The sequence below is a fragment of the Gopherus flavomarginatus genome, chromosome 7, assembly GCF_025201925.1.
Source record: "Gopherus flavomarginatus isolate rGopFla2 chromosome 7, rGopFla2.mat.asm, whole genome shotgun sequence".
NCBI lineage: Eukaryota > Metazoa > Chordata > Testudines > Testudinidae > Gopherus > Gopherus flavomarginatus.
Window position 1 is genome coordinate 48268339 of NC_066623.1, and position 12906 is coordinate 48281244.

General features: G+C 55.5%; 2 protein-coding genes across 7 annotated transcripts in view; one reads left to right on the top strand and one right to left on the bottom strand.

The window, feature by feature from the left end:
• NOS1AP (nitric oxide synthase 1 adaptor protein) overlaps window positions 1-12906 on the bottom strand; it is a 183971-nt gene that overhangs the window by 15459 nt on the left and 155606 nt on the right. The window lies entirely within an intron of this gene.
• On the top strand, window positions 8443-11266 carry SPATA46 (spermatogenesis associated 46). The gene is made up of 2 exons (XM_050963421.1): window positions 8443-8548; window positions 10743-11266. The coding sequence occupies exons 1-2, from the start codon at window positions 8443-8445 to the stop codon at window positions 11264-11266; spliced, it is 630 nt and encodes a 209-aa protein (XP_050819378.1).

Consider the following 12906-nt stretch of genomic DNA (forward strand, 5'->3'; position numbering starts at 1 on the left):
AATTCGGATTGGTTTAGCCAGACAGCAACCATGCTGTCAGGTGGAGGGACTGCAGGTCCGGGTGGTGAAGTCTGCCAAAGTCCTGCATTATCAGATCCGGGTAGTGTGGCAGAGGTATCGGGTTCGCCAGAGATAGGTCGAGCAGCATGGTGTACCAGTGCTGCCTCGGCCACGCTGGAGCGATCAGGATTAGCCTGTCCCTGTCCCTGCGGAGCTTGAGCAGGACTCTGTGAACAAGGGGAAAGGGCGGAAAGGAATAAAGTAGACGACCTTCCCAGGGAATTAGGAAGGCGTCCGAGAGGGAGCCTGGGGAGCAACCCTGCAGGGAGCAGAACATCTGGCATTTCCTGTTCTCCCTGGAGGCAAAAAGGTCTATCTGGGGAAAGCCCCACTTCCGGAATACTGAAAGGAGGACGTCCGGACGGATGGACCATTCGTGGGACAGGAAGGACCTGCTCAGGTGATACGCGAGAGAGTTCCGGACTCCCGGGAGAAAGGAGGCTACCAGTTCTATCAAGTGGGCTATACAGAAGTCCCACAGTCACATCGCCTCTAGACAAAGGGGGGAAGACCGTGTCCTTCCTTGATTGTTTATGTAATACATGGCCGATGTGTTGTCTGTGAAAACTGCAACACAACGGCCCTGTAGGTGTTGCCGGAAGGTCTGGCATGCCAGTCAGACCGCTCTCAGTTCTCGGACATTGATGTGAAGCCCCAGTTCTTGAAAGGACCAAAGGCCCTGGGTACGAAGGTGCCTTAAGTGTGCACTCCAGCCGAGAGAGGAAGCGTCTGTTGTCAGAGACACCGAATGCTGTGCCGGGTGGAACGGACAACTGGCACACACCAGGGAGGGCGTCAGCCACCAGTTGAGGGAGCCCAGAACACTTGGTGGAACCGTAATTATCATGTCTAGGGCATCTCTGTGAGGACGATAGGCTGAGGCGAGTCAAGTCTGAAGAGGGTGCATGCGCAGTCTTGCGTGCTTCGTAACGAAAGTGCACACAGCCATGTGCCCGAGGAGGGCGAGACAGGTGCAGACAGAGGTTGTTGGAAAGCTTTGTAGTCGCTGTATGAGGGAGACTATAGCCTGAAACCGCTGTGGGGGCAAGCTGGCTGTTGCAAGATTGGAGTCCAGCAAGGCCCCTATGAATTCTATCCTCTGCGTAGGAAGCAGAATAGATTTGTCCAGATTGATAATCAGGCCTAAACGGGTGAATAGGTCCTTGATGACGTTCACATGAGTGGTGACCTGAGCCTCGGAGGTCCCTTGAATGAGCCAGTCGTCGAGGTATGGGAAGACGTGTACTCGACGACGGCGGAGGGAGGCGGCGACAAGCGCCATACATTTCATGAACACCCAAGGGGCCGAGGAGAGGCCAAAGGGAAGGACCGCAAATTGATAATGTTGATGATTCACCACAAAGCGTAGGTACCTTCTGTGCGGAGGGTAAATCGCAATGTGGAAATATGCGTCTCTCATGTCGAGAGCAGCGTACCAATCTCCAGGATCCAGGGAAGGGATGATGGTTCCCAGGGACACCATGCGGAACTTGAACTTTCTCATGAATTTGTTCAGTCCTCGCAGGTCCAGGATAGGCCGGAGGCCCCCTTTCGACTTGGGAATTAGGAAATATCTGGAATAGAATCCCTTGCCCCTTAACTCCTCTGGAACCTCCTCTATAGCTCCCATGGCAAGGAGCCTCAACACCTCCTGCAGAAGGAGTTGCTCGTGAGAGGGGTCCCTGAAGAGGGACGAGGAGGGAGGGTAGGAAGGAGGGGTTGAAATAAACTGAAGACGGTAGCCATACTCCACCGTGCGGAGGACCCAACGGTCCGAAGTCAGCTGGGACCATGCGGGGAGGAATGCGGCAAGGCGGTTGGCGAACTGAAAAGGATCCTGGGAGGTAATTGGTACGGTGCTCTCGGGCGCACCCTCAAAAGTTTGGCTTCGGTCCCGCCGGTGGCTTGGTAGGACCGGAGTTGTTACCCCCCTGAGGTCCAGATTGTCGTCTGCGAGAGGTATGACCTCGCCTTCTGGTGAAATCCTGCCTTGGTCGAGGTGGGGGGTAGGAGCACTGAGGTTGCGACCGGAAAGATCGTCTCTGAGTCTGTGGCGTATGCATTCCCAGCGAATGCATAATTACGCTATTGTCCTTCAGACTCTGGAGGCGAGGGTCCGTCTTCTGGGAGAGGAGGCCCTGGCCATCAAAGGGTAGGTCCTGTATGGTATACTGGAGTTCAGGTGGCAGGCCTGACGCCTGCAGCCACGATATACGCCGCATGGCAATCCTAGAGGCGACGGTTCTAGCTGCCGAATTGGCGGCATCCAGCAAGGCCTGGAGGGAGGTCCGCGCAACTTTCTTCCCTTCCTCCAGGAGAGCTGTGAATTCCTGACGGGAGTCCTGCGGGACGAGCTCTACAAACTTCCCTACTGCCTCCCAGGTGTTATAGCTGTACCGACTCAGGAGGGCTTGCTGGTTCGCCACCCTGAGTTGGAGGCCTCCCACGGAATAGATCTTCCTACCCAGCAAATCCATGCGCCTGGCCTCCCTTGATTTAGGCGCAGGGGCTTGCTGGCCATGGCACTCACATTCATTGACGGACTGTACCACCAATGAACGAGGAGGAGGGTGTACATACAGGTACTCGTATCCTTTGGATGGTACCATATATTTGCGTTCAACCCCTTTGGCTGTGGGTGGTACGGATGCCGGGGATTACCACATGGTATCTGCTCGAGCCTGTATTGAGCAGATGAAGGGGAGGGCCACCCTGGTTGGAGCCTCCGCTGACAATATGCTGACAACCGGGTCGTCCATCTCAGGAACTTCCTCAATGGGTAAGTTGATGTTGAGGGCGACGCGACGTAAAAGGTCCTGGTGCGACCTGAGGTCGATTGTGGGCGGTCCAGATGTAGCCGTCCCCGCCACCGCTTCATCTGGGAAGAAGAGGATGAAACCCTGGGGACCAGCGGGTCTTGGAGCGACTTCTGGTCTTGGGGGATGTCCTGCGGATCTTGTGGGTCTGGTACGTGGGTTGTAGATTCCTCCGTACCCGCCGGAGGAGGTCTGCTCACAGTGGATTCTGGTGCCCGATGTTCAGAAGGGGCGGAGCGCGGTGGTATATGCGGATCACCTTGGTTCTGGTGGTAGGCCCAAGGTGTCCAAAAAGGCCACTGATGAGGACCCTGGTGGTTATCCGAATCCCCGTATGATGCAGATTCTGCATGAGAGGAGATCGACGGATGGCGGGATGGCCACGGTGAGGCAGAGACCATTTGATGTGGGTCTCTGCATCCACTCGAACCATCTCTACGCGGTGCCGGAGAATGGTACCGAGAGTCGTGACGGTGCCAGGAGTGGAACCGGGACCGGGACCTGCGACTAGCATGGTGCCGGGAGGTCGACTGGTGCCTGGAATTGCCATGCCAAGATCGGCTGTGAGAAGCACGGTGCCGCGATCGGTGTCGAGATCTGGAGCGGTGCCGGTAGTATCTGGACGGCGACCGGGACCTCGAGCGGTACCACGAGTACGACCGGTACCTCTATGGGGAACGGTACTGGGACTGCGAGCGGCTGTGGGACTGGGATCGATGGCGGGACCTGGACCGGGACTGGTGAAGCTCCGTGGTACCGCGCGAAGAAGGTCTCACGAGGGCTGGCTTGCCTACAGACTGAGGGACCCACACCGGTGGTGCCGGGGTCGAGGCAGCTCAGGCTCCGTCAGGGCAATCAAGTCTCGTGCCGCGGAGAACGTCTCCGGAGTGGATGGCATGGCAAGCTCAACCACGGTGCATGCCGGGGAGCTGGTAATCACCGGACTCAACGGCTCTTGCAAGGCCAGAATCAACGGTGCGGAGGACGTCGGTGCCGCGGCAGTTGACGGTGCCAGGCGGTCTGACTTGGCTAAGCGCTCGGACTGTGGTGTGGATATAGCTGCCGCAGGAGGCTTGTGCTTCTTGCTCCGTGGTGAGAGCAAACGGTGCCAGGTGGGAGCTTGGGCCGATGATGGCTGGTGTCGAGGAGCCTTCACTGTTGGCGTGCGCTCTGGTGCCGAGGAGGTCCTTGTTCCCGGTGCCGCTGACGGTGCCGAGGGCTGGGGAGTCAACGCTGCCTCCATCAGTAGTTGCTTTAGGCAAATGTCCTGCTCTTTTTTAGTCCGGGGCTTGAACGCCTTACAGATGCGGCACTTGTCTGTAAGATGAGACTCACCCAAGCATCTAAGACAGGAGTCGTGCGGGTTTCCTGTGGGCATCGGCCTATGGCAGGCCAAGCACGGTTTGAAGCCCGGTGAGCTGGGCATGAGCCCCGGTACCGGGAAAGGGGCTAATCCCCGATCCCTCTAAACTATCTACAATAACTACTACAGAACTAATAACTAACACTAACTATACTTGAAGAAATCAAACTATATACACAATTAGAAGAGAAACAAGAGAATCGCTAGGGAGGTGGAGGTCAGGCAAGCTGCGCTCCACTGTTCCAATGACCGACACGGGCGGTAAGAAGGAACTGAGGAGTGGAGGGGCCGTCAGGGGTATATATCCGGCACCATAGCGGCGCCACTCCAGGGTGCGCCCTGCCGACCCACCGAGTGTTGCTAGGGTAAAAAATCCCCGACGAACGAGCACGTGCCGCGCGCACACCTAACTGGAATGGATATGAGCAAGCACTCGAAGAAGAACTTTGCAGAATTTTAAATGTTTTATTTTTCTGGCACAGAATTCTCTCAAGAGTACCAGGGTTCTGTGAGGTGCAATCTGGGTGCAGGCAGTGTGGTGGGAGGTCTGGGTGCAGGGGGGAATCTGGATGCACAGGGGTTAGTACGTGGTTCTGGGTGCAGGGAGAATGGAACTGTACAGGGGAGTCCAGGTGAAGGTGGTTAGGGCTCGGGGAGGATATGGGGGGAGTGGGGCTTGTTAGGTTGAGGGGGGGTCAGGGTGCAGCTGGCTGAGCCTCACCTCCGCACCTGGAACCCCCCCACACACCCAGACCCCCACTGAAGCGCAGAGCTTCCTGCAGCCAGGTGAAGTTTCTGGGGCTTGATCTACCCAGCTGCGGCTGCTATGTGCAGGGAAGGGGGAGAGGGAACTCTGTCTCTCCTCTGCTCAGCTGGGACTAATGTCCCTGGGTGGCTGGTGCATCCCCCGACCCCCCTCTCCTCCCAGTGATTTACCTCTCCCCCTGGCTGCACGGCCCCGAACAGACCTGCCGGGAGGGGTGAGTGAGCACTGTGCAGCTTCTCTTTGCTTCCCCATAGAAACCATTTTCTGCAAGAAAACAAAAAACTGTGGGAAGCAGGGGGCAATTTTTTGCTGTGCCACAGTGGCGCAGAATTTCCCTAGGAGTATCAAGGTGCAGCAGTAGGCAAAAAAGATAACAGAATGTTAGGAATGATTGGGAAAGGGAAGGATAATAAGACAGAAAATATCATGCCACCATATAAATCCGTTACATGCACCTTGAATGCACCTGCATGCCGTTCTGGTCACTCCACCTCACAAAAGATATATTGGAATTGGGAAAGGTACAGAGAAGGGAAACAAACATGATTAGGGGTATGGAACGGTTTCCATCTCAAGAGAGAGATTAGGACTGTTCAGTTTAGGAAAGAGATGATTAGGGGGATATGATAGAGGTGTATAAACTCATGAGTGGTGTGGAGGTGAATAAGTGTTATTTATCCCTTCACATAGCATCTGAAAAAGGAGTCACCTGATTAAATTAACAGGCAGCAGGTTTAAAACAAACATAAGGAAGTATTTCTTCACACAATGCATGGTCAACCTGTGGAACTTGTTGCCAGGGGATGTTGAGGAGGTCACAACTATAACAGGGTTCAAAAAAGAATGAGATAAGTCCATGGAGGATAGATCTCGGAATGGCTGTTGGTCAGGTGGACATACTCTGGGTGTCCCTAAACCTCTGATTGCCAGAAACTGGGACTGGACACCACTCAATCATTGCCCTCTTCTGTTCACTTCGTTTTGAAACACCTGGCACTGGCCACTCTCGGAAGACAGGATACCGGGCTACACCCAGTATGGTCTGACCCAGTATGGTCATTCTTATGTTGTTATGTGATTAGCTAATTAGGTGATGATTCAGCTCATCAGTTGGAAACAGTTAAAAGAGAGGCAGGAAGAGTCGCTGGAAGAAAGGGCCAGAGAAGCCCAGGATCTCAGAGAGATAGACTCATAGACTTTAAGGTCAGAAGGGACCATTATGACATCTAGTCTGACCGTCTGCACTATACAGGCCACAGAATCTCACCCACCCATGCCTGTAACAAACCTCTAACCTATGTCTGAGTTATTGAAGTATCAGAGGGGTAGCCGTGTTAGTCTGGATCTGTAAAAGCAGCAAAGAATCTTGTGGCACCTTATAGACTAACAGACGTTTTGGAGCATGAGCTTTCGTGGGTGAATACCCACTTCATCAGATGCATTCACCCACGAAAGCTCATGCTCCAAAACGTCTGTTAGTCTATAAGATGCCACAGGATTTTGAGTTATTGAAGTCTTCGAATCATGGTTTAAAGACCTCAAAGTGCAGAGAATTCTCCAGCAAGTGACCCATGCTCCACGCTGGAGAGGAAGGCGAAAACATTGCAGGGCCTCTGCCAATCTGCCCTGGAGGAAAATTCCTTCCTGACCCCACATATGGCGATCAGTTAATCCCTGAGCATGTGGGCAAGACTCACCAGCCAGCACCCAGGAAAGAATTCTCTGTAGTAACTCAGATCCCACACCATCTAACATCCCATCATGAGCAGTGGAGTGTGGAGATGAGTTCTCCCCTCTCCATCTGGGGGAAGTTTAAAAGCCTCACAGGGGAGAACCACTTGTTATAGCATATTGTCAATAAAGCACCTGGTGTTGCACTTGCTAGGGGAGTGTGTGAGGATGGCTTGCACTAAAGAATGCTGGGGGAGGGAATCCTGCCCTTCTGAAGGGGCAAGCTACTCTACGGCCTGCTGTAGCTGGCATGTACCTTGCCTGGCCATTCTATGAATGAGGAATAGGATGGCACTGCTGTTCTCCTTCTGGCAGCAGATCTGGCTGTGAAGCTGAGAGCAATGCTGCATAATAGTCTGACTTGCACTCTAGGCAGACCTCAGCTGCGGGTGTCTAATTGCAGCGTAGCCGTGCCCAGAGAGAAGTGTTTCTGAGACATGCTGTAGAAGCAGCTTTGGACCTGGTCCAAGGTGTCAGAAGCCCTTTGGCCTGTGACCCACACCTGTAAGTTCCTAGCAGAATCTGGTTCAGTCAGACAACCACTGAGCGGAGACCAACTCTCTCCCCGCAGCTCTCTCTACATGGCACAAATGCCTTAGGTGAGCTGTAAATAGGTTTAGTCCTAACTAGATAACAGCTGTGAGCTTTTCTAACCTATAGACGGCACAATGGAGCTTGCCCTAGAAATGTGCTTGCGTTGGGGAAAATACAGATGGTGAAAGTCAGAATGGCAAAGTGTGGGGGAAGGACATCCATCGCCACGGACCACCACGTGGGGAGCCTCATCATCACAGTTGGCATCTCCTTAACTCTCCAGGCTGATACCATGGCCACCCAGGGGGCAGAGCCAGCTCTGCACAATCAGGGGTCTCAAGTCAGCCTTTGGCGGGTGCAGCACTTGTGCAAATCTGGCTACTTAGCCAGGTGCCTACATAGGGACGTAGCAACCTAGCTTTGGGCCCCCATTTTGGAAACTCTTGGCTACAGTCTTTAGAGACAGACAATACAACGAGCACTCTCCCCATGGTGCAAACAGAACCTCCCTCAGCTTCCTGAGGGTTAGATTTAAACCAAGAGGGGTGGGGGGACCCACAAGCAGCTGGGAAAACAAGCAACAGCCATTTCAAATGCCTCTTTATGATCAGGAGTGCGAACCTAGAAGGTCCTGCACCACAGTCTGGCAGGTGGGCATTGGAGAGAGTTGCTCCAGAATAATCCAAGTGCTCGAGTGCTAACAAACGGTCCAAGATGAAAGGGGCTGCAGGAACTAATGGCAAATGGCTGTACGTGTGCAGGAGTACTGAGTGCATGGGGCGAAGTGAACGCGATTACTTTGGATGCAGTCAATGCATGTGCCATGAAACTGGAACATGCCTGTCTCCAGATGCAGTCACTGGTATCTCAGGGCTGCGGTGTGGTCCTTGCTAGGCCACTGTATGCACTAGCAAAGGCCCCAAGACTTACAGAGAGATGAGTCCCAGGAACAGCTGCTACATAACCTCTTTAAACCCATTCAAACATCCAGGCCAGACGCTCGCCACTCCTTTCCTTCAGAACCCCGCTGATCCCTCCCTGGAGCTGGGGGATCCACCTGGTGACTGTGAGGTCAGCTGGTGATGTCACAAAGCCAAGGCCCTGGGCAATCTAGCCAGAGGCTGTCCAGAGCTCCAGCCAGGACCTGCTCCCTGCATCCGTCTCAAGAGGGAATGGAGAACTTCTCCCTGCTGACCATCTCTGGGCCTCGTCTGCCCAGCTGTGCCATGAAGAGCGAACGTGAGCTGCCATCCCCCAGGAACACACCCAGCCTGCCAGGTAATGCGGCCACAGTGAAAGCCCACAGCCAGTCCTCGCATGGCATGGACAGAACAATGTTGCACTTCTCCAGCACCCTCACCACTGGCCCCAGATCACTTTATAAGCAGCATCCCAGGACAGCCCATGAGGTGGAGGAGCGATATGATCCCTGCTGTACAGGTGGGGAAACTGAAGCACACAGATGCTGATGTTTTCCAGAGTGTGCTTCTGATTTTGGGTACTCATTGTTCGAGCCCTGGGGCCTGATTTGCAGTGGATCTTAGCACTCACAGCTCCCATTGAGATCATGCGAGCTGTGAGCCCTCAGCACTTCTGGAATCGGGTCAGCTGTCTCAAACTGGGCATTCAAGTTTCAAGAGGCCTCTCTTGAAAATCATGGCCTAAGTGAGTTGGGCAAGGTCCCACAGTAAGTCAGTAGCAGAGGCCAGGAGTTGAGCCAGCTCTGATCCCTGCCTTGGGCCACACATGCCACCTTTCCTAGGCAAAACACAGCCAACCAGGCCAGGCCCAGGAAACCAGTGAGCTACTTCCAGCAGGGCTTGGCATTGGCAGGTGACCTTGGACAAGGCACTGCCCTGCTCTGGGCCTCGTTTCCCCAGCTGTAAAACAGGGCAAGGGAAAATGCACGGGACTGTCGTTCATGTGCCCAGAGGCCTCGTACAGGATCTCAGGCAGGGGCAGTCGCTGTTCAGCCACAGAACCTCCCCCGCTTGTACGCTTTTTTGACCCACCGCAGGCTTATGCCTGAGCCAGTCCTCGATGCCCATCGTGCAGCACCACTGCTTGGGATCAGCGCTGCCTTCTGAGCCTCCCAGCGTTGGGTTAATGGCCAGGACCTGCAGCTGGACAGCTCTGCCCCTGCCCTGCCCACGGTCATGAAGGGAGAGGAAAAGTCTGACCATTTCACGGGGGGCCTCCACCATATGGCACCACCTGCTCCCCAGCCTGGGGCCACAAACACTGAGCTCCAGCCAAGCCCAGCCATCTCTTCCATTACACTACAGAGGCTCCCTACAGTGCTCACTGAAGCAGAGCTGAGCCGGGGATGACTCGGGGCACAAAGATAGTGTGGCAGGAGCAGAGGCACAAGATGTGCATTTCCCTTGGGGACAGGAAGGGGCAGTTTGTATCACACTGACCCAGCTTCCCCTCCAGGATGGCACCAGTGTGGCTCTTCAAACACTCCGGGAAGGGAACTGACTGCTGGAGACAAGCCCAGACCAGTCGTGGCACCATAGGGTCCCTCTCTGCTGCCACGCCCCATGCTACCCCTTTGTTTGGGGCCTCTCTGCCCCCTCGACACACACACTTGGTGTCCCTTTGGTTCACTGGCTTTTCTCTGTGTATTTGTAACACAGGAATTTCCAAAACATCTACCCGAGGTGCCCAGCCTTGGACAAGTAATGCCCCTTGTGCCCATCCAGAGCCCCCTGGCATAGCACAGCACGTGGTGGGGGCCTTTTGAGCACGTACAAACTTGGACAGCCACTGTCTGTGTATCTATCTGTGCTCTCTGAGCGCCTGTGCCTGTGTCCCTCTGGACACTGAGAGTGTGGGGGTGTTGGAGGAACCGGCAGATGATGCCCATCCTGGGACGCACAGAGCAAACCCCCAGAGATGCTTTCAGTTCCCAGGTATAAGGCTACAATTTAGTCACAGGTATTTTTAGTAAACGTCCTGGACAGGTCAGGGCAGTAAACAAAAATTCACGGCCATGACCTGTCCGTGACCTCTATTATAAATACCCATGATTAAATCGTAGCAGGGGGCCCTGGGTGCTGCTGCTCTGGGGGATCCTGGGGCCAGCCGCACTGGCTGCTGCTTGGGCGGTCCGTGGGGCCAGCCACACCGGCCACTGCTCAGGTGGACCCGAGGGCCAACTGCTGCTCAGGCCCACGGAGGTCGTGGAAAGTCACAGAATCCTCCATGACAGACTCGCAGCCTTACCCATGTGTGACAGACATCGCTGTGAGCCCCGTCCACACTGTCTGGCCCAGCAGGAACCCTGTGATCGGGGCGGGGCTGGTGGGTCAGGAGCATTCTGGAATGAACACCGACCCAAGTGGTGCCCGAGGGGGAGGGAAGCTGCGAAGGGGACGGGGAGGGCAAGGTGAGCCTAGACCATGGCCTCCCTCCCCACAGCATGCCCTCCGCTGGGCCAGGGGTTCATTCCAGCCTCTTCTCTTGGCAGCTTGTGTCCCCAGCGATGGCCAGAACAGCGAGCCCCTAGGGCGCAACTGCACCATCTACCGGCCCTGGTTCTCCCCCTACAGCTACTTTGTGTGCATGGACAAGGTCAGCCAGCGGGAGGCCTGCAGCTTCCCGGACACGCTGGTGGCCAGTGCCAGGGACACCAGCCAGCCTGATGAGCTCCCGGAGAGCATCTGCTCCTCCTCCTGCTCCCTGGAGAAGGCTTGCCCCACCGAGGGCACGAGGAGAGCCAGCCCCAGCGTGGAGGTCAGGGACTGCATCACGTCCCGGGACATCCTCATGGCCTCCAAGTGGCAGCCAGCGCCACAGAACGGCTACAAATGTGTGGCCTGCTGCCGCGTGTTCCCCACCATGCACTCACTCAAGACACATGTCAAGTGTGGCTTCAAGGAGGGCTTTAGCTGCCAGGTGTATTACCACAGGCTCAAAGTGCTATGGGAGAAGGAGCGCACGGCCCGGCCCAGTAACTGGCCGGCCTTCGGCAGCTGCAAAACACCCAAGTGACCCAGCCCCCGGCAGAAGCGCAGCCCCCAGCATATGCCGCCTGCAGGCAGTGCAGTGCTCTATGCTCCCTACGGCAGAACTCAAATAAAGCAGATTATTAGGAGCAGGCAGCGTTTCTCTGCAGAGCACCCTGTGGCAGGGGCATCCTGTGTCAGGGGCCCCTGTGGGCTAGATGCAGGGATACAGCAGCCCCGGCCCGCCTCCTGGGACGTGACTGGGCGAACCCTTGCCCTTCCCTGCTGGATCACAGACTCCCCACCCCAGCAGTGTGACCCCTAAGGAGTGAGCCCCTAGTCAGCCTGCCATGGGCCCCTTGCCTCCCGATCTTCCACGGCCCCACAGCCCCCCATTCACCCTCCCAGCAGATCCCCACTCTAGCACAGTGACTCCTGCACACCCTGACCCTGATCCAGCACCCGAGGCCGCATTCCAAGGGATCTGTCTGCACCTAGTTTTGTTATGGTGAAAAGTCCTGTTCCCTTGTCACTCTGCATTGATTAGAGCCCAGGCGTAGATCCCCACATATCCCCCAGCCAACAACTCTTCAGGAGCGGGTCCGAGAAGCCATTTCTCAACAGCTCAGGTGCCTGCTTGTTGGGGCTGTTCGTTCCAGACCCCCTGGGAGAGAGACCACTCTCACCAGCCTTTGCTATCGCCCAGCAGCCCGGGCAGGAAGTGCCAACAGGTAAGCCGCTGTGTGCTGGTGACTGATCCCATGGGATGTTTGAAGGAGGCATGTTTCCCCAGAACTAATCCAGTGTGGGAGGGGTATTTCCGAAAACCAGGCAGTGACTCCAAAGGACCCTTACATAGAACATGAGGGAATGGATGTCTTTAGCCAAAGTCTAGGCAGCTTCCCAAACACGAGAGTAAAGAGCCTTCCCCCAGAGGGCAGGCAACACCAGGCTAATTGAAAGGAAGGGTCAAGACATTATTCAAGCCACGCCGGGATCCGTCGGCGGGTGGGAAGGGAGGGATGGTTTGGTTTGGAGAGCAGAGGGGTGAGATCCTGCTGGGGTTCCAGGCAGAAGCCTTTCCATGCACCGTCCCAGCTGCCTCCCAGTCTCAGACTGGCCTGGATTTCCGGGGACAGCTGCAGAGCCCTGGGAAGGATGTGGGTCTGAAATGCACGGGAAGCCCAAGGGAGGCTGCTGCTTTCATTCCTCACTCCTGCAATCTGGATTCCCAGTAACTGATGACTGGGATGGCTCCAAAGCCCACTTCATCTGAGCTGTCTAGGCCAGCGGGAGAGCAGGGAAAAGATGGCCTGGCGCCTTTCCACAGTGCACTCGCACTTTGGATTTGGAAACAAAAAAAAATTGTTTTATAAGAAGTCATCCTTTTCCGCGTCATTTTACAGGCCAAGAGAGAGGTTGTTCTCCAGGACCAGGGTTGCCCTGTACTGAGGACTCTGGGATCCGGGAATCCGGCTCAGGGATGGGCAGGATGGTACTGGAGGGCTGGCTGTGAGACACACAGACAAGCAGCAGCAGTATATTCCCATTCGCCAGATATGGCGCTTTGGTAACAAAGGCAGGGCATGAAGCGAAGGCAATGGGAGGTCCCAGCTGGATCTCCCATTCGCTGAGGTCAGCTCCTCAGCCATCGCGGTTTGCAGTCACCCATGTGATAGCAGTAAC

What these genes read in the sequence shown, in the direction of transcription:
- SPATA46 (XM_050963421.1), top strand. Translation starts at nt 8,443, where the DNA reads ATGGAGAACTTCTCCCTGCTGACCATCTCTGGGCCTCGTCTGCCCAGC. An exon ending in GAACACACCCAGCCTGCCAG is followed by an intron (nt 8,549 to 10,742) that starts GTAATGCGGCCA and finishes TTCTCTTGGCAG; the next exon opens with CTTGTGTCCCCAGCGATGGC.